At 35.9% G+C, this 20,411-nt stretch overlaps 2 protein-coding genes across 2 annotated transcripts; both read left to right on the top strand.

Annotated features, from left to right (window-relative positions):
* Positions 1 to 1,768: 1,768 nt before the first annotated feature.
* Positions 1,769 to 4,039, top strand: LOC113236407 (protein THEM6-like). The gene is made up of 3 exons (XM_026472444.1): positions 1,769 to 1,941; positions 2,476 to 2,690; positions 3,747 to 4,039. Exons 1-3 carry the CDS (start codon positions 1,803 to 1,805, stop codon positions 3,984 to 3,986), a joined length of 594 nt encoding a protein of 197 aa, XP_026328229.1. The 5' UTR covers positions 1,769 to 1,802; the 3' UTR covers positions 3,987 to 4,039.
* A 520-nt stretch (positions 4,040 to 4,559) lies between these two features.
* LOC113236804 (protein THEM6-like) lies at positions 4,560 to 11,335 on the top strand. The gene is made up of 3 exons (XM_026472999.1): positions 4,560 to 4,801; positions 6,709 to 6,923; positions 10,441 to 11,335. The coding sequence occupies exons 1-3, from the start codon at positions 4,660 to 4,662 to the stop codon at positions 10,669 to 10,671; spliced, it is 588 nt and encodes a 195-aa protein (XP_026328784.1). The 5' UTR covers positions 4,560 to 4,659; the 3' UTR covers positions 10,672 to 11,335.
* The last annotated feature ends 9,076 nt before the right edge of the window (positions 11,336 to 20,411 follow it).

The raw sequence follows: 20,411 nt of genomic DNA, 5'->3' as shown, positions 1-20,411 counted from the left end.
CTTAAGTGTTTGTTGAGTATATTGTAAATTGTTTACTCATCAGCTTGTTTAATGCCAAAGACGCAGTAGTCGAACACTCGATTTAGAATTTATGAAAGTATTGTAAGTATTTAAACTACTTAGCTTGTAGGCATCCAAAATAGGTTACTAATAAATTTTAATCAATACATGAAAAAGTGTTGTTATTTTGAGTTGACGGGTGTGTAATTAACTTTTTCTTGAAAAATAATAAAAAAAATATTTCAGGCCACAGCCTATAAGATAATGGTGTTAGTTACAAAAGCAAACTTTAAAACTATGTTAAGATGATTGCAAAGAATTTTGAAAATTTGATTAAAAAAATTAAACTATTGAACCACAAAAATGAAAATATTAAAATTAAGAAAATGCACAAATCATTACTTAATTTGTCCAGTAGCGATCTTTAACCATAACTTTAAGATTGTACAGTCAAAACGATGGGCAAACATCTTCAAGATGCCATTGCCACTATCACGCACTTTCTTTGGCAGAGACACCTTTTTTCTCCTCCTAATGGCATTAAAGTCATTTGTTCGCGCTTCGGCAAACACGTCTGACGCACAGCAGTGCCAAGGTAGTCCCAACAGCATACTGAAGATGTTATTGTACTGCACTCTTATTGAGTAAAATAAATAAAATAAAAGATCTTAAACTTATTTTCTGACCAAGCGGTATTAAAGCAGGCTGCGTCGTTCAGAATATTCTGTACTGGGTGGAAAATTAGAAAACCAAACACTTTGCCCCTCATCGCCTCTAGCTATTAACTCTGACAAATACAAATTCCTGACAATCTTATAAACGAAGATAGAGACGGAACTAATATCCAGAACAAACAATCTTTGTTTCGATTTTGTGTGATACCTAATCTTTATAAACGGGACACTGGCATAAATTGTTTGTTGCAGTGTCCCGTTTATTAAAACATATTATTATTATTATTCGTATTAACAAGTTCATATCATTATTGTAGGTACACTACAGCCTTGTATCACGTATGGGAAGTTAATTATTTTTTAGTTAAGTAGGTAGGTCAGCAAAGTAGAAATGAATAGGTACATATTCAAATTCAGGTACCCACTAACTATTTTGAACAATAAATTACTAACCAAAATATTACAACATGTTTACTGTTTTTTTAATGCGATACCAAGGGATGGGAGGAAGAAGTCGTGCGCCTGGTGTTAAGCGACACGCCTGTACAGGGTCAAGAGCACATCAAGCTTGACACTTAAGATTTAAATCCGACTCTATGCCGCTTACGATAAGAACAGTCCAAAGTACAAAGTGTCAAGCTTGACGTGTTCTTGACTGTACGTAGCGGCTTGATTGCCACTCAGAGCTTTGAATCGCAAAGATTTGAGGGGCACTGCCACCGCGCCTGTCACCCTGAGATATAGGTTGAAAAGTCCTAAGCCCTTCAAAACCGAAACACAGTAATGCCCCATTACTGCTTGGCGGCAGAAATAGGTACGGTGGCTGTACTTCCTTGGACGAACTCTTTTAAAAAGAGGTCTGTTACTAATTTACATACATAAATTAGATACAGTTATTGTAAATTATAATAAAAACATGAAAATTATAAATAATATTTTGTACTTTCAGTAGGTATGCTACATAGCTGCGCCAAAAATTTTCTTAGCTAATCTCTATGAGCGATACACGTTCGTCCAAAACGACGACGTCATATTGTATAACATTATCACCTCATTTACATTGAATTCATGTCTTCCAGTGTTCGGGTCGCAGTCGTAAATACTATCAACATCCGTAAAAATCAAACCATGTTGTACATTTTGTTGTTCATAATTGTTCTCTACATTTGTATTGACGTGAATTATGTTGTTCGCACGTTTTTTGCTGTGTTGAGTGGCAGATTTACCGAAAACAAGTGTTCCTTGGATGATACCACTACGGTATACGGTAAGTCGAGTAACACGATGTAAACAAATTTGTGGTAATAGCTAATTATATCTTTTGGAATCTTTGCTCTTGAGAACATGTTCGTTAAATACCTTTGTTTATGAAAAATAAACGACTTTATATACAAGTTATTAACAATAAATCACCCAAATCAACTAGCCAATCAGCTCACTATGCCTGGATGTATACGAAAATTAAAAAAAGCGTGACATTTTTGATCACGATAGTCAGCAAATTACCTGACTAGGTACACAAGGAATAGGGCTGAGCTCCACGGGAGGTAAGCACTCTTTCCATTATGGTACGACAACGCATCTGTTTATAACCAACAAGGCTGTAGATAAAGTAAAAAGAAACCTGGAAAAATGTATTGTTACAAACTCTACAGTATTTTAAAGTAGATAGTACTGACTATTATATAAAAAAGAGTCTTTAGTTTCTTGCTTCCTGTGAATGAACGGTTGAGTTAAAATACGACGCTTTTTTTGTGTATTTTTTGCTTTTATAATAATTACGCGATTTTATGTTGTTTAGGTATTTGCACGTTTCAAGACTGTGATGTCACTTTCAAGTTTATTCGTTCAGCTAGACTCTTACGGGATCTGGATTTCGCAAGATATCATTTTTATGACCGCACTGGAATATTCCAAAGAAGCCAGGACCTTAAAATCAAATCTTTACAAGGATGCACTCTCATTTTGATTGCGGATCCCGTTCCTTTATTTTCGTTTTATAAGATTAACACTAAGGTATCTATACTTTTTAACTGTTATTACTCACTTTTTAATTATAACATCAAACATACAGGAGGTAAATTTTGAAATACACACGCAGAAAATGCTAATTTTAAGAATTTTTGTCATTGAGGATTTTTTTATAATACAAAGTCGTCACTTTGTATCATAAATGAAGATAGAGACGGAACTAATATCCAGAACAAACAGTATTTGTTTCGATTTTGTCTGATACCTAATTTATGAACGGGACACTAGCACCTATTAATAATTTGATATCATTAATGTACACTAATGAATTTACATATACATCCTTGTATCACGTATGTGAAGTTAATTATTTTTTAGTTAAGTAGGTAGGTCACCAAAGTAAAAATGAATAGGCATATATTCAAATTTAGGTATCTACTTAACTATTTTGAACAATAAATTACAAGTCCCCTCACATTGAGTTCATAAGTCTCATGTGCCTGTAAATTGGATCCTTTGATATACATATAACTATGTCCAATGTATTATCAGCGTTTTAAAGAAAGGTACAGCTTCAAGAGCGTGACAAGCGTGAAGAGCGTGAAAAGGATCATCATACCTCCAAGGATCATCTCGTACACCTTTCCCCTAAGTTTAAAATTCATTTAAGATGGAATATATATGCTTCTATAAGAAGATTTCTGTTGATTTTTAAAATTAGCCATTTATGAGGTTTACGGCTATCGTGAAACAACCATTTTTAAGTCCCATCACTTGGTACAGTCAAGAGCACGTCACACTTGACACTTTGTACTTTGGACCGTTTTTATCGCAAGCGGCATAGAGTTGGATTTATATCTTAAGTGTCAAGCTTTACGTAGTTTTGACCCTGTACCATAAAAACAGTTGATCTTTTCAAAAATCAATTTTGTCTAGCCAAATTCGATGTGGATAACGTAGTGTTAAAGTGTGTCAACAAACAAAAAGGTGTTTATTTTTCATTAATCATATGATATTTTGAATTTACATCACGTGAGATTGAAAAAACGCAAGTCAACCAAGTAATCTATATAATTCATATATTGTAAAAAAATATTTCAGTTGGTGTACTGGGACAATAGGTCTCTCTTCCTTGAACACGAAGTGATAACTCTACGTGATGGCAAACTTCGAGCTTTTCTGGTATCTCGACAGCATGGTATCGGACAAAACGGCGAATCTATAGAGGCTTTATTGTCAGGTCTCGCTGGTTTTCAGAATATTAAACCATGTCCAGATTATATTAGGCACTGGTTGAAAAGTATGAAAATTTCTAGTGAGAAACTAAGAAGACAGAACTAGCAAAATGAAATGACTTGCTTATTTAGTAATCATTCTATTGAATTCTTAGGTTTTTGGGATTGTTGCACATAGGAAATGAAACTATTTTTCCGGATTTAAATCGCGTGTATTTGTTTTTTCAAACAAACCGACGTTTTGGGCCCTTTACAGGTCCCATGGTCATGGTTGATTGATTGGAAATTAAATCCGGAAAAATAGTTTCATTTCCTATAGTCATTCTATTATTTCTAACAAAGGTTATAAGAATAAAAATTCGTGACGAGCGTGTCATCCATATAATTTACAATATAAGCCTTTATGTTCTGCCCGTATTTTCATTTTCGTTGACCTACTTCGATAATCTAAGAATTTTATCTTTCGTTTAACGGAACGGGACGCGTAAAAAGTAGGCATTGTTTATAAATAAATTGTCAGCGCGTTGATAAGATAATGTTGAAATTATAAATACTTTTTGTATATTAAGCCATTAACTATGATTTAAGCTTGAACTTTAAACGTTCTGTAGCTAACTTCTGTATAATGATACAGGTTCATTGACTTTTTTGTTGTGTACACCTTCGCAGTGGTCACCGGTGACGTTGCGCCATAACTACGCATATAACGCTGTTATTAGTTAGTGTACGATCAAACTTTGTGCGTACCGTTTGTTTTTAACAGTAAATAAACATTTAAAATGTACTGTATTATAGCTACAGTTATATGTCTCTTGTACGTCTTCTGGGATGTGAACTATTTCCTTCGAGTAGCATTCACTATTGGAATCGGTAGACTTTTCCAGAAGAAATGCGGTATTAACGATACCACAACTATTTACGGTAAGTTTCCTATACCTTGCACATTCTTACAATCCAATTTTTGTGGTTTTTTTTTATGTGAGACGTGTTGAGTGAACACGACTCTACATAGAAATGCAGAATACAAAATGAAACACAGAAGTGTTTGATTTTGTATTTGTGTAGAAGTTCTTTTATAAGTAGGTACATTCTTATGTTCTGAACTCATTATTCTTTTAAATACATATTCCATGTCGTATTAGAATAAAGTTGTACTGTTCGTAATATTCTTACACATATATTAATTCACGCGGAGAATTATACATTTCTAGATTTGAGGCTACCTACTGTTTTATTTTTTGCAAATATAAAATATTTACATGCTTTATAGTTGCATGCTATATATAGATCGAACTCATGCGATCATAGCTATAATATCGTGTAACGATATTAATGGATGTAACAACATATAATCAATGAAATCACATTAAGTTCATAATCGGAATATGTAATTCATAATTCCTAATTTATTTATTTGCGAAAATACAGGTTGTATAAACGTTGACGTACCTATAGCAAAATAAGTATAGTTTCACAGTGTTCGGCTAAACATTAGGCATACAAACATTGAAGGTGCATTATACATTTATTCACATGCATATCAACAAACTAGATGTGACATGTTTTGTTTTAATAACATGACATGGGCGTGCACATAAGATTTAATAAGTCATTGTAAGGCTGCTAACAGATTGACTGCATGTTTGCAGTTGAAGCGTGAAGTCGTTATCAAATTCATGCAGCTGAGACTACGACTGCGTGAAGTTGATAACGACTTCACGGATTAACTGCATGCGGTCGATCTCGGGTGCTTGACGTCGGTTTCGACTACATACAGTGTGTATGCAGTATACAACATGCAGTCAACCTGTTGGTAGCCTTATTCGGATAAATTTTAATGACAATAAATATAATTGTAAAATGTATCTAAATGTGAATAACTGTAATTATTGTAAATATATTAAGTTAAACTATTGTAAACATTGTGGAAATTGTGAATGACGCCCTAACGTCCATACATGATGTGGTTCCATTTTTTCATAGCATATATATTATTTTCTTAATATATGTAAATAGAAGACTCCATAAATAATTTCTTATAAAGTTGCAGTTTTTTGTAATTACATACAATAACGTAAAGCTAATTGAAATCGTAGACTGCACTCTATTCTCTGACTCACTCATGTGTAAAAATTTAAAGTACTTTAAAAACTCTAAAAACAGGTTATGGTATATCCACAGAATATTCGTTCGAAATAAATTATTATTATCGGCATTAGGGTATGACGGGTAGAGTCATCCCATGACATTCAAACGCAGTTTTATAATATACAGACTGTAACTAAAGAGGTGAGCCCATACTTTAGTGTCATGATATTCATGATACAACTAATATAATCAAAAAAATATTTTCGCAACTTGATAAAAGGTTTAAAAAGGCTTCACGATGACATACCCAGTCAAGTTGAAAAACTCACGTTATAGGAATGACTTCATGGGTACAGTCACTTTATGAAATTCTAACATACTTTTTTAATATGCAGACTGTAATAAAAAGTTAATAATATCAGGAAAAAAAATAATGATGTAATAATGTAATGTGCATGATACCACTCCAGGGAATTCCCTAGTTTGAGACCAGGCAATAGGAGTACAGGTACTATGAGTACCAGAGCAACGGAATTCGCTCTGGGGCACGTACCAGAACACCCAGATCTGATCCAATTTAGAAAAGTTCATTTCCCAATTTGGTCTTACCGGGAATCGAATCCGGGACCTCCTCATCCAGTGCCCACAGTATAAACAATGGAGTTACCGAGGACGTCAAGAAAACAAAATTGTAATTACTAAAATTGTTTATATCCTGTTTCTTTATGTTCAAATTTCAGGTTTGTGCACAACTCAGGATGTCGACATATTTCTAAAGCATATGAATAACGCGAGATATGTGAGAGAACTTGACTTTGCACGTTTCCACTTCTACGATAGAACCGGCATATATGAGAACTGCACCAAAGTAGATGGCCATGTTCTACAAGGGGCTTCCAGCATTCGGTATAGAAGGACAATTCCCATCTTCACTGTTTACAAAGTGGAAACTAAAGTAAGATTATTTTATAAATTATGATATATTATGATTATGATATATTGTTTATTGCACCAAATAAATACAACAGAAATATTAATTGAAGACAAGGTGAGCAAAGGTGGACTTATCTCTAAAAGAGATTTCTTGCAGTCAACTTAAGGCAGTGGGAGCAAAGGTCATAAGCATTTTAGTAGCAATAGAGTCCTTGTGAAAGAGTTCGTCCAAGGAAGTACTGCCACCTTACCTATTTCTGCCGCCAAGCAGTAATGTGACCGGGTCAGTTGCTTCAGCTGTGTCAAGCACAAGTCCGGTCGTGTTTGGAGTATTGCTGCCACCTTTGGGATGGCTCTGCTACATACCAACTGGCCACCTTGGATTCAATTGCCAAGCGTGCAAGAGGCTTATAGGTGGCTCGGAATTAGTAGAGGCCAGGCTGCAGAGCTTTGAACACCGCCGTAAAGTTGCCTGCTTATCGGTATTTTACAGGATATATCACGGAGAGCATGCGATGGAATTACACGATTTAATTCCGCCTTCCCCTTATTATTAATGTAATTTAAATAAGTACCTACTAACATAGTTATGCTAAGTCTTGCTAACAAATTATGGAAACTTTTCCTGAAATGAACTATTATTATTATTACATTATAATACATAACATTAATATACGTACACATAAATATATTCATGAAAAAAAAAAAATATTTACAAAGGGAGCAAGACGAAGTACTGTTTAAAACAATAACTCACATGCCTACAAAGATTAATGTGTTATATGTATAAGTGTTGAAATCATTAAGTAGCAATAAGTATGTACATTTTTGTTATTGATTGGTAATTCTAGATTAGATTCCAGTATTTGTGAAACATAAAAAAAAATATTTTTTTATAATATCAAGTAACGGGACGAACAAGTCTGCCTGGTGTAAGTCTGCCGGGCCTGGTGATAAACGACACGCCTGTCCATAATAATATACTTTAAACAAATTTTAACTTAGGTACTGAAGTACTTAAATACTTATTAAAGTATTGAATTGTGCAGGTAGCAGATGTTTCAAAATGTTTCAATTGAAAACTAACTTGATTATTAGGTTGGCAATAATGACAATCGATTAGTGTGAGCTTCGTGGTTTTCTCATGATTATGGTTATAACGAATCAAGTATAAAATGGTTGGTTCGAACGAATCAAGGCAAGTTTAGGTCCGGCTTGAATGAAGCAGGCTGTTGTGAGAGTACACGCGCGCGAGTCTCGCTTTATGCAGCGCTCGCTCTCCCTCAAAATATTTTTTATTTTTATTTATTATTCAGGACATTGACATCAGTGCATGCAATACAACAACAACATACAATGAATTATTAACAAGGTTATTGTCGTTTGAAATTATGTGAACATATAATTAATCCATCTACCATCACCTTCAGATCTTTGCGATTTAAAGCTCTGAGTGGCACTTCAAGTGGACAGGCGTATCGCTCACCACCAGGCACACGACTTGTTCGTCCCGTCCTTGGTATCATAAAAAATATTTGTTAAGTTCATTTTTAAGGGCCACGACCTGCTTAGCAGCAGTAATAGGTAAGGTGGCAGTACGTCTCTGGACGAACTCTTTCACAGGGAGTTCTACTGCTACTAAAATATTTTTTAATTATTTTTAATGCGCTACTGCGGTATATATAATATGTAGTTGGCTGATATATTCCTACCGCTGGGTACAGGTCTTTACTCACAATGACTGGGATTGGGCAGTAGTTCCCACGCGAGCCTAGTGCGGGTTGGGAACTTTTCGCACATTAAATTGCTTGCAGATGCGTGTACTGTGTAGGTCTTCTTACGATGTGTTCATTCACTGAAAAACTCATAGTAAATGTCAAATTAAATTACACATACATTCCGAAAAACTCAGAGCAGAGGTGCAAACCCGGGAGTAAACCGACGACTCTCTGCTTAAGAGGCAGCACGTCCAACCCTTCGCGGCAATAGCGGCTTAAAATACTAACTACTCTTTAAAAATATAGAACAAAGCCTCTATTTAGGTCTGCAGAAAGAAATTTCTTATAGAAATAAGCAGTAATAATATGAGATGGAAAAGGACGAAGTAGGATCTTATTACACATCCACCACATATTCGTCGATACACGCCATACTGCATTTACTTGACTTCGGTCCGTAAGTGTGGTTCAAACCAGCTAACAAGCTGAGAAAAATAAAGTAAACAATAATAATAACAAAATAAAGCAATACTAACCCTCGCCTGAAAGGAGACTCGTACCCGTCATTAGGACATTTAAATGGATCGATGATGATAATGATAATTCCGAAATTTGAGAGGTTGGTTTTATTCTCTCTATGTGCATTATTTCTTTGATGTTTAGGTAAATACACTCGGCCAATTAAAAATATCTGGTAATAACACAAATTAAATTTCTGGTTCTATTACACTTAATTTAACTAAGTACGTAGCAAATATCCGCATCATTAACGAGTAATTTCAAAGAACTTCTAATTTACTACATAATAATCACCTAATAGTAATTATTAAATGATTATTAAGTACATATATTAATTCTTTAGATAGGTGTTGTATGGTAGAAACAAAATTGGGTGCTTTCCTTTCAAAGATATCCAAATGATATCTCGCACACTTGGTATAACATTAATAACACTCAGGTACCAATTGTAGTACGTCAAAAGAGCTTTTGTTACATGAGAGTCATAAAAATAGTACGCATGAAACAAATTATGTATATGTGTACTTTTATAACTCTTATTCTCTGGCCACACAGAGGCGGTCGCGGAAGCGTTCCAGGCGCGGGAATTTTTGTAATATACTTGTTCATATGAATCCTGCGACACTGAAATGCGCGGTGACCGCGCATCGTCATCGTCGTCAGTGTAGCAGGACTCGTATAAACTCGTACATTATAAAAATTCCCGCGCCCGGAACACTTGCGCAGCCGCCTCTGGAGCATTGGGGATTATAATAGTTATAATATTTAAATCTTTCTCGTGAAAAGTTCTCATTACGCAGATTTTTTTTTATAATATCAAGTGACGGGGCGAACAAGTCGTACGCTTGATGATATGCTATACGCCTGTCCATAACGTTTGCAGTGCCACTCAGAGCTTTAAATTGCAAAGATTTGAGGGGCACTGTCACTACGCCCGTCACTCATAAATTGACAAGTCCCATGTGCCTGTAATTTCACCAGCACTCTTATTCGTCAAAATCGGAACACAGTAATGCTGACATTACACTTAGGCGGCAGAAATAGGTAAGAAAGCAGCCTGGACGAACTTCTTCACAAGAAGCTCTACTGCTACAAAAGATGTGGACTTATTATACCAATGATTCGAACTTTTATTTTTTTTATTTATTTTTCATTATGTTATTTTGCCCCGTTACAAAACTTATCCAAAAACAGGAATACCCCTGTCAAGTATAAATTATCGACTAATTTCCTTTGTAAAATCTTTAAACCTTTATTTTATTAATTTTTTTTAACTAAAATATGTTTGTATTCTTTTTACAGCTGGTCTACTGGGAAGAAAAGACCATCTTCATCGAGCAGAAGTTCACAACGATTAACGACGGTTTCGTCCGAGCCGTGGTTCTTTCTCGTCAGAATTTGCTCAACATAGACTCAGACACTCTCTTCAGGGGTATTCCTGGTGCTGACCAGAAACCCGAATGTCCTGAGGAAATTAAACATTGGCTGCAAGCTATTGAAATCTCTAGTGCTAAGCTTAGAAAAAAGGAGTAGGGATTTAACTCAGTAGCTTACTTAGGGCTAAGTATTTATTATAAAAATATACATTTTTGATTTGCCTCTAATATATGGTATATTTTGTAAAAGGTTCGACGGTGTTCGGTTCGGAAGAAAATTCATATACATATTTAGTTGTAGAGCTTTCTTAAAGTGAAGTCAATGAAGAAGGAGGTTATAAGTTTGGCTGTGTGTATGTTTTGTGTATATTGTCCGATTTCTTCGATTGTGGCCCGATTTTGAAAATTCTTTTTTGTTTGAAAGGATGCACTCTCGAGGTGGGCTCATTGACACCAAGTCAGAATCTGATGAGGATGCCACGAAAATCGAGCGAAATCCTCAAATTGTATATAGATCGATTTCTTCGTCAATTGTGTTGAGATTTTGAAAATTGTTTTTTTGTTTGAAAGTGTGCACTCTCGAGGTTGAAGAGGAGAAGAGAAAAATGATTACATGTATTGTTATGGTTTGGATTAAATCTCTACTTTGCTTTTGTTTCGCCATTTAGTGTAGTGACTGTTAGTGGCTTTTGAAGTTCGTTAAATTTTTTAAAAGTTTTTACGTACCATATAACATCATTGAGTGAAGTTAAAGTAGTTTTTTTAATGGTGATGTAAGGAACACAGTACATAGTCACATGATTGGTATTTACTTTTCTAGTTTGCAAATAAAGGTTGTGGTAATTAATGCATTCAGTGTTTTATTCCGTCAAATAATGTCGTTAATAAAAACATACCTTAACAGGTGGTAAAAAGACAAGATATCGAGTCACATATCGTCATTTAGTGATGTCAAACAGCTCGATCTAAATTGCATTAATACCGAAAGGCTGGTCAATATGCACTTTGAACATTATACCGCTTAAGATAAGTCGAATAATACGATGGCGGAAAATTAATGTTGTTGATATTTAGTTATATTGGTGTATTGATAATGTGACATCAATATATCAATATTTAACACACTGTTTTTGGTAAAGAACAAACAAAAATATAGCAATACTTGAAAAAAGTGTTGTTCCAGTTTATAATATTATATTGAATTGACTTTTTTATCTTGACATATGTATCTTCAGTCCGAAGGGACCGAAAGGGACAGGCCTTGGGAAGGTAAATATTTCCTATTAGAAACTCCTACAACGATGGTTATAATTTTGTATTTTTATTAAATGTTTTAATACTAGACAAAGGTAGGCGTATGGCTGGTGGTGAGAGACACGCCTGTCCATAACAATTGCAGTGTCACTCAGGGCTTTAAATCGCAAAGAACTGAGGAACACTGCCACTGCGCCTGTCATCCTGAGGCACAAGTTGACAAGTCCCATGTGCCTGTAATTTCACCAGCACCCTTAAACCCTTCCAAAATCGTAACGCAGTAATGCATTACTGCTTGGCGACAGAAATAAGTATGGTACTTCACTGGACGAACTTCTTCACAAGAAGCTCTACTGCTACAAAAGATGTGGACTTATTACTCCAAGGATTCGAACTTTTATTTTTCATTACGTTATTTTGCCCCGTTACAAAACTTATCTGAATACAGGAATACCCCTGTCAAGTACAAATTATCGACTCCTTTGTAAAATGTTTAAACCTTTATTTTATTTATTTTTTTAACTAAAATGTGTTTGTACTCTTTTTACAGCTGGTCTACTGGGAAGAAAAGACCATCTTCATCTACCTAGATGAACACTTGAACAAAGAATGTGATGAAAAGAAAATACCAAAATGACTCATCAGTTACTATTTCGGTATTTTCTTTTCATCACACACGACCATGGCTGTAATGAGAAGAAAAAAGTCCTGAGGGTTTTATTTGGGACATTATAGTCAAGTTAGCCTAGTAGTTACAGTAGAGCTCCTTGTGAAATTGTTCGTCTAGGGAAGTACTGATACCTTACCTATTTCTGCCGCTAAATAATAATGTTAGCATTACTCCGTTCCTGTTTAGAAGAATAAGGGTGGTGGTGAAATTACAGGCACATGGGACTTGTCAACTTATGTCTCAGGGTGACGGGCGCAGTTGCAGTGCTTCTCAGATCTTTGCGATTTAAAACTCTGAGTGGCACTGCAACTGTTATGAACTGGCGTGTAGCTTACCATCAGGCGTACGACTTGTTCGTCCTGTCACTTGGTGTCATAAAAAAAGCTTGCATGCAATCATACTATTTACGTACAAGTGTGATAAACAACATTGTGTGTTTCACGAGCGGTACGGGAATTACGAACCTCGACTCCGATAAGATTTTAATAGAGTCTCGTTCGTAAGTCCTTATTTATCGCCCTTAATATACAATGTACTATTAATTTCTTCGATTTTTCAGGGGTACTATGGCAGCCACCAAGGAAGCTTTTGCGGATGATGGCTGGTACAGAACTGGCGATATTTTGTACAGGCACGAACATTATAATTTTTTCTTTGCGGAGAGACTGAAAGTGTTACTAAAGTATAAAAGTATGTCTTCTTTCATAATAATAATCTTTGTTGAATTTTTTACTTTTAGCGCGACTTACTATGTGCCTTTCACCACAGTAACAAAGTATTAATACACACTACCAACGTATTAAGCGCTTTTAATTTTTACGTTTTGCTTCATGTGAATGAATGGTAGGGGCAGCTTTTTGTGTAATTTGTTTACTTATATGTATAATAAAAAAAATGTTGGTATTATGCTAATGGGCATTTCATCAAGAAGGGCTAAATTCTCTTTCTTCGGTGGTCGATTTTTTTTTAATTTCAGGAAAAACATTGAGCGGAAGGAAAAGGAACTCCAACGTACATGTACATAAAATTCCGTTAATTCGGCATTGGGCAACTAGATTCTTAACAGTTAATGACATATTTGATCCACCGAATTCAGCTACTACAGAAATCAGAATAATTTAACAAAGGCATAATTCTTGTATAAAATATTATGAAAAAGGTAATAAAAACATTCAATAATCTACATAAATATTTTCTAATATGACTAACTATTACATCAAGCTTTAAAAACTAAAATTTATATAAAAAGCGACCAGAACAACGAAAACAAATTTAAGTGTATTAATGAAAATCAGCTTGCCTGTGCAGCCTTTTTTCAATCACACAAAGTATATCCGTATCTCTTTAAAAAAAAAATTGGGCAACCTGTAGCTACAAAAGCAATCAAACAATCTCCAAAAAATTTTGTAACTTACACGACTAATATCTTACATTACTTTTTATATATCACGAGGTAATTCACGCAACTTCAAAATCTTTCCTTGCGCTTGTTCTTCGCATACCTCTTTCTTTAAACGTTTCATATATAATTGGATCGCGTTTATCTTTGCTTCTCTAGCACGTCCCTTCATCGTCTTGATTTCCAATTTTTCTCTTCTGTTTTGATTTTCCTTATTAATTTTCAGTGGGAGGCAGTAGGAAGTAGTAGGTACTACTATAAAATTGTGAAAATAACGTATAAAATTCTTGCTTTTCAAAGAAAATATGGCGTTGGTGACAGTTTTTTCAGACTTTGGTGGAATCTTTTCTGAATTCGGTGGCATAAAATCCACCGAATTCAGGGCCACGGGATTCCGAAAATACTTCTTCTTCTTTTTACATAATGGCGCTACCCTTTAGATTTCGCCAGTATCGAGTTTTCCGCTTAGTAATTTTAAGGGCTTCTGAAGACACTGCTATTCAGTGAGTATTGTGAGAGCTCAGTGTGATATGAAATATACTTACTTATTAGATTTTAAAGCTGCAGAGCTGTTGAATGACCTGAAAGGAACAGAAAACAATACATATAGACAAATGTTAGTAGGTATGTTAGGCAGGACGAACAAATTATAATTTTATGTTATTGCTGGTTATATAATCACAAAGGACATTGATGCAAGACGTATCCACAAGACTTAAATTTTATATTCAAATTTGTGGGTTTGGGAATGAATGAGGGGAGGATATCGTACAAGAAGACAGAGTAGGTACTTGTTACAATTGAAGAAAATGTGATCCGGAGTCCCTTGCCCTAATTTTAGCTAAATGAACTGGGGTGTTAGAGTGGCCGAGTCTAGTCTACATAGGGCGCACTATAGGTTTCCGGAGCTGGCCACTTACATAAATAATATTTAAAAAGTAATTATAACATTTGAAACGGAATTCTTTGGCTGTAGAATACAGTTTGTTTCATCTGACTGTCACTTGTTTTTACATTGTGGCGTCATTTTAGAAATTGGTTGTCTACATTACCATGGATTTAACTCGTGAAAATTTTCGTAGTATGATTTTCTACGACTTTAAGTGTAAATTAACAGCTCAGCGGAGCTTCGCTCGGCTTCAAACTGCTTTTGGCGATGAGGCACCATCCAAGTCGACTATTTATAGCTGGTTTGCAGAATTCAAACGCGGTCGTGTGAATCTCAGTGACGAATTTCGTGATGGTTCCCCGTCCACTGCTGTGAACAGCAAAAACGTCGATGCTGTGCGCCGTATGATCAAAACAGACAGGTATGTGACATACCATGAGATTCGGGCTTCTTTAGGCATAGGCATGAGTCAAATACAATCAATACACAGTACACAAACCTTTGGGTGTGAAAAAGCTGTGCTTTCGGTGGATCTCACACAATTTGACTGAGGCTCAAAAAACGGATCGCGTCACGTGGAGCAATGCCATGCTTACCAGATTCAACGAAGGGGCGTCAAATGGTGTGGGATAGTAATAAGTGACGAAACATGGATTTCTAGTTACGATCCCTAAACAACGCAGCAATCAAGCGTATGGGTCTTTTGAGATGAGCCGAAACTAAACAAAGTAGCGCGCGTGGAAAGTGCCTCAAAGCGGATGATTACATCTTTTTTTTAATAAAACTGGACACGTGGCTACTGTTGCTTTAGAGAATCATTGTACTGTGAATGGTGATTGGTACACGACCATTTGTTTGCCGGAAGTTATTGACAAACTCCGTAAAAATAACCATAAACGCATTATCATCTTACACCACGATAATGCCAGTTCTCACACGGCCAGACAGACAAATGAATTTTTGAAGGTGAACGACGTTGACCTTATGAGCCGTACACACCCGTACACGTACACTCCCGACCTGGCACCTTGTGACTATTATTTATTTCCAAAAATTAAGAACCAGTTACGCGGTCAACGATTTTCATCACCTGAAGTGGCTGTCGAAGAGTGTGAAAAATATGTTTCATAGATTGTCACGGAGGAGTGGCATAAATGTTTTCAAAATTGAACATTCGTATGAAAAAGTACATTAACGCTAACGGAGAATATTTTGAGAAACAATAAATTCATTTCTGAACATTTATAGTGTTTTTTCTTATTCATTCCGGAAACTTATAGTGCACCCCACGTATATGGTGGAGGTGCAAATGCTTGCTTGATGCTTCGTTAAATGAAAAAAACCAAGGTTTACTCGGGATGACATTTTGAATGTTCGCATGATGCTTTCCTTTCACTTTGCTACTCTCTTTCCATTCGACATCCCAAGTGGACATCATCTTTTGAGTTGCCAGTAAGGGCAGGTCATGATAGAATGCGTGAGAGTAAGTAGGACATCCAATTTCAGTGGCATTGCCGTCAGATTAACGGTTCTCTAATTCCTGGACTGAAGCAACTGTATAGCACATTTTTAATTTTAAGACATAGGGAAAGTTGGATCTGTTCCGGAAAGGATTGTACAGAATCGCCTGAAAAGAATTTTTTGAATCTGTTAATATGACAGTTTTATCAAGCTTATGAGACTCAATATAGAGAAGAGCTTCTAGGACAGCAGTGGTTTCCCCAGTAAAAACAGAAGAGAGGGTGCATTTAAAATGAAGGATAATTTTAAATTTGGGTATTCAGACAGCAGCACTAACACATCCTTCATCGGACATTTTAGAAAGGATTTAAAAAGGAATCTGTCCGCTAAATATTGTCTCCTAGATAGATAAAGGGGGGTCCGCGCATTCCACCTGCGGTGCATTGCTGGGAGAAGATTTCATAGCCCTTGTGATAATTCGAAAAGATTTATGTTGTACTTTGTCTAGATCTTTTAAAGAGGATTTGTGGCATGGTTCTAGTAAAAAGAAACCGTAATCTAGACGAGCTCGAATCAGAGCATTGTACTGAAAAGTACCAGAAAGCGCCAGAAAACGTCTGTACAAATCTTTATATTCGCGTAATAGCCAGGGTTTCAATGGCGGCACCATTACATCCGGGTTTATGGCTTCATTTTTGGTCGAAAAACTATTGCAGCAAATTTATGGTAATTCTTTTGCTCCGACTGTTGTATTATATGTTTTGTATTATAACTTGGTAAAGAATCAAAAATAAGATTTTAGTAAATGGTATTTGAAACAGCTCCGACTGTTGTGGCGGTCGAGCTGGGAGTGACCGTGGTACGAAAACAAAATGAGAAGGTGAAGGAAGATGGAACAATTCAAATTTAAAATTTAAATACATGTAAAATAAAAAAAATATAGGATACAAGCGGAGAGAGGCGATACAAAAAGGTGAGATGACGGTGTAAGGAGGTCACACTGTCACAGTACAAAAGCTTCTGAGATTGAGGGTGTACACCCCACCATGTTTCAGACAATGCCCGAAGGATATGAATATTTTGCTATAATGTAAGACTTTAGCCAACGTGTAGGAAAGCGCGATGGGTCTATATCCATTAGGGTCATTACTAAGTTTATCTGGTTTTAATATGAGTATGATGATTTGAACTATCCATTCATCCGGAGGGATTCCCGTCAGAAAGATGTTAATAAAATACTGAGGAATAAGTCTTTGGTTCAATAGCTGCTGTTAATAATGAAAGAATGTAGTATACAATCAATTCCAAGGGCAGAATCTTCGAGACCGTTTAACACTGTTGAGAGTTCCTCCCGCGTGAATGGGAAATCAAATACTGAGGTTGCAGATAAAAGAGGGGACGTGTACAAAGTTACCTCATCTTCCGTGGGGACTGAGAGAGGAGCCAGTTTGTTTTGAAAATGATCGAGCCACTCCGAGGCGTCATTAGAAGAGATATTACCAGGGTATGGAGCCCCTAAATCTTCTGATATTCCTCCAAACTAAGGAAGAATGAGATCTTGGAGAGAGAGTTTCACAAAATCTGCGCCAACCAACTCTTTTTTTTTTTCACTCAGTACTCTTACAGCTTTTACTGCAGCCGCACGGTATTTTATAAAAAGGATTCTGCCATTGTTAGTGTGTATTCTGCTGTTTTTCTCTCTTTGCAGACTTTAGTGCATTCCGAATTCCACCAAGGTGGAGATGGAGGGTTATACTTGAATACATTTTTGGTGGGGAGGCATTTACTTGTTGATGACAGCAGGCAATTTCTAAAATCAACATGGAGTGAGCGAAAGTTTTCAAGATCAACTACAGGTAGGCGTTGCGTTTCCTGGTCTAAAACACATCTATCTTTTGACCAGTCGGCCTTTAACAGGTTACAATTTAGTTTAGGACGAGGAATATTTTGGATGATAATTGGAAAATGGTTATTGCCGTGAGTAACCGGCAGGTTTGTCCAGATGAGTTTGGAAGATAGTGAGGGGGAGCACAGAGATCCACGGCACTTCTAATATTCTGGGACGGCTAGACTCTACGCGTCGGGGAGCGAAATTTGTGGGTTTGGGAATGAATGAGGGGAGGATATCGTATAAGGAGACAGGGTACTTGTTACAATTGAAGAAAACGTGATCCGAAGTTCCTTCAACCAGTCCACATTCGCAAAGCGAGCCGTCTCTTACCCTAATTTTAGCCAAATGAACTGGGGTGCTCGAGTGGCCGAGCCTTAGTCTACATAAGGTGGAGGTGCAAGATTTGAATTTATTGAAAAACCAAGGTTTACTCAGGATGACATTTTGAATGTTCGCATAATGCTTTCCTTTCACTTTGCTATTCTCTTTCAATTCGACATCCCAAGTGGACATCATCTTTTGAGTTACCAGTAAGGGCAGGTCATGATAGAATACGTGACAGTAAGTAGGACATCCAATTTCAGTGGCATCTTTTGCCATCAGATCAATGGTTCTCTAATTCCTGGACTGAAGCAACTGTATAGCACATTTCTAATTTTAAGACATAGGGAAAGTTGGATCTGTGCCGGAAAGGATTGGACAGAATCGCCTGAAAAAGAATCAATGGTTCTCTAATTCCTGGACTGAAGCAACTGTATAGCACATTTCTAATTTTAAGAAAAAAAAGAAATATGATACAACTCTTACATTCTATGGTGACTCTTGGAAAGATGTATTTGCATCGGCACAGAAAGGCTTTGATATTATCACTCACTGGCTAGCAGGAAACTCATTGATGCTGAACACAGCTAACACGAAATATATACCTACCATTTTGTTTTCGAAATACAACCTTAAATTCTTGCTTAGATCTCGATTTATATGCCCATAAATGCTCTTTTCCCCCAACAACTACCTGCGACTGTGAAAAGATTGGAAGAATACAATCCATTCGGTATCTCGGAATGACTATCGACTAAAATCTCTCTTTTTATAATACCCGCATATACAGAGTTTGTCACAAAAAATTCGTAAGATTATCTTTGTCTTCAAACAGCTAAGACATGTTGTTGACTTCAAAACTTTAAGAAATATATACATATGTGGCACTGATACAATCTTTACTTACCTACTGCATGACCTCTTGGGGTGGAGCTGCTAAAAATAACTTAAATATATTGGAGCGAGCTCAGAGATATTTACTGAAAGTTGCACTCTGCAAATCTCGACTATTTCCTACATCCCAACTGTACCTGGAAGCGAATGTGCTGTCAGTACGCCAGCTTTATCTGCTCTCAACTTCTTCTTCTTCTTCTTCTGCTCTTAATTCGTCAACACGCAATCACTCCCCCTTTCAGAGCGCCTTCCATATCTGGCAACCGAAGACTTTATTAGTTCGAAACACAATAATACCAACAACTGAGTAATGTGCAAGTTTATTTTGTGCACATAGGAACCGTCTGTTTTCTATATATCTCTGTAATTCAATCTATTCACCGTAAGGAAAGGATATTCAGGTATAATGGTGTGGGTTTCTTGAGAGGTTGGGTTATATATGGGAACAGGGACTATCGCTTGGCTCCTCCTCACAATTTTTTATAAATAGTGGTAATTGCCTTGTGTCCCCATTGAATACCGGGATTATTTTTAACATCTCCGTAGGGACACGTGTAATGCTTTATATTTTATATATATTTTTATATAATAAATTATATATGTATATATATATATATATATATATATATATATATAATTTAAAAATATAAATAAATATTACATAAATATTTAAAAAAAATATTATAATTGTATATTTATACATATACACACTTCCGGACACATAATTCGACCTACCACGCATTTTCAGTATTAGGTGCCCTAAGTTTAAACAATGTTTGATCGATCAAAAACTATTATGCAATTTTGGAATTAGTATACTAAGCGTTTTTTCCGTAAGTCCTTGTTTGGAATTTGGATTTGCAAAACCGGGGGAAAACTTTTTCTTTGATAATAACACTATTTTTGTATTCTAGCTCTTTATGACAAAAACGCGAGGTGGATCGAATTCGTGTCCGGGAGTATATTTAATTTAATTTTTATGTATTGTATTGTATGTAAATACAATATGTATTTTGATTTACATTCAGTCCCCTGGGTCATCGCTGACGTTGTTTCCCAATTATTTATGTAATACAGTAGTTAATACACGATTACACGTCGTGCGTACTGTTCATTTT

Source organism: Hyposmocoma kahamanoa, unplaced genomic scaffold (assembly GCF_003589595.1).
Source record: "Hyposmocoma kahamanoa isolate Upper Pololo Valley unplaced genomic scaffold, ASM358959v1 92, whole genome shotgun sequence".
NCBI lineage: Eukaryota > Metazoa > Arthropoda > Insecta > Lepidoptera > Cosmopterigidae > Hyposmocoma > Hyposmocoma kahamanoa.
This window is presented reverse-complemented; position numbering and strand designations above follow the sequence as displayed.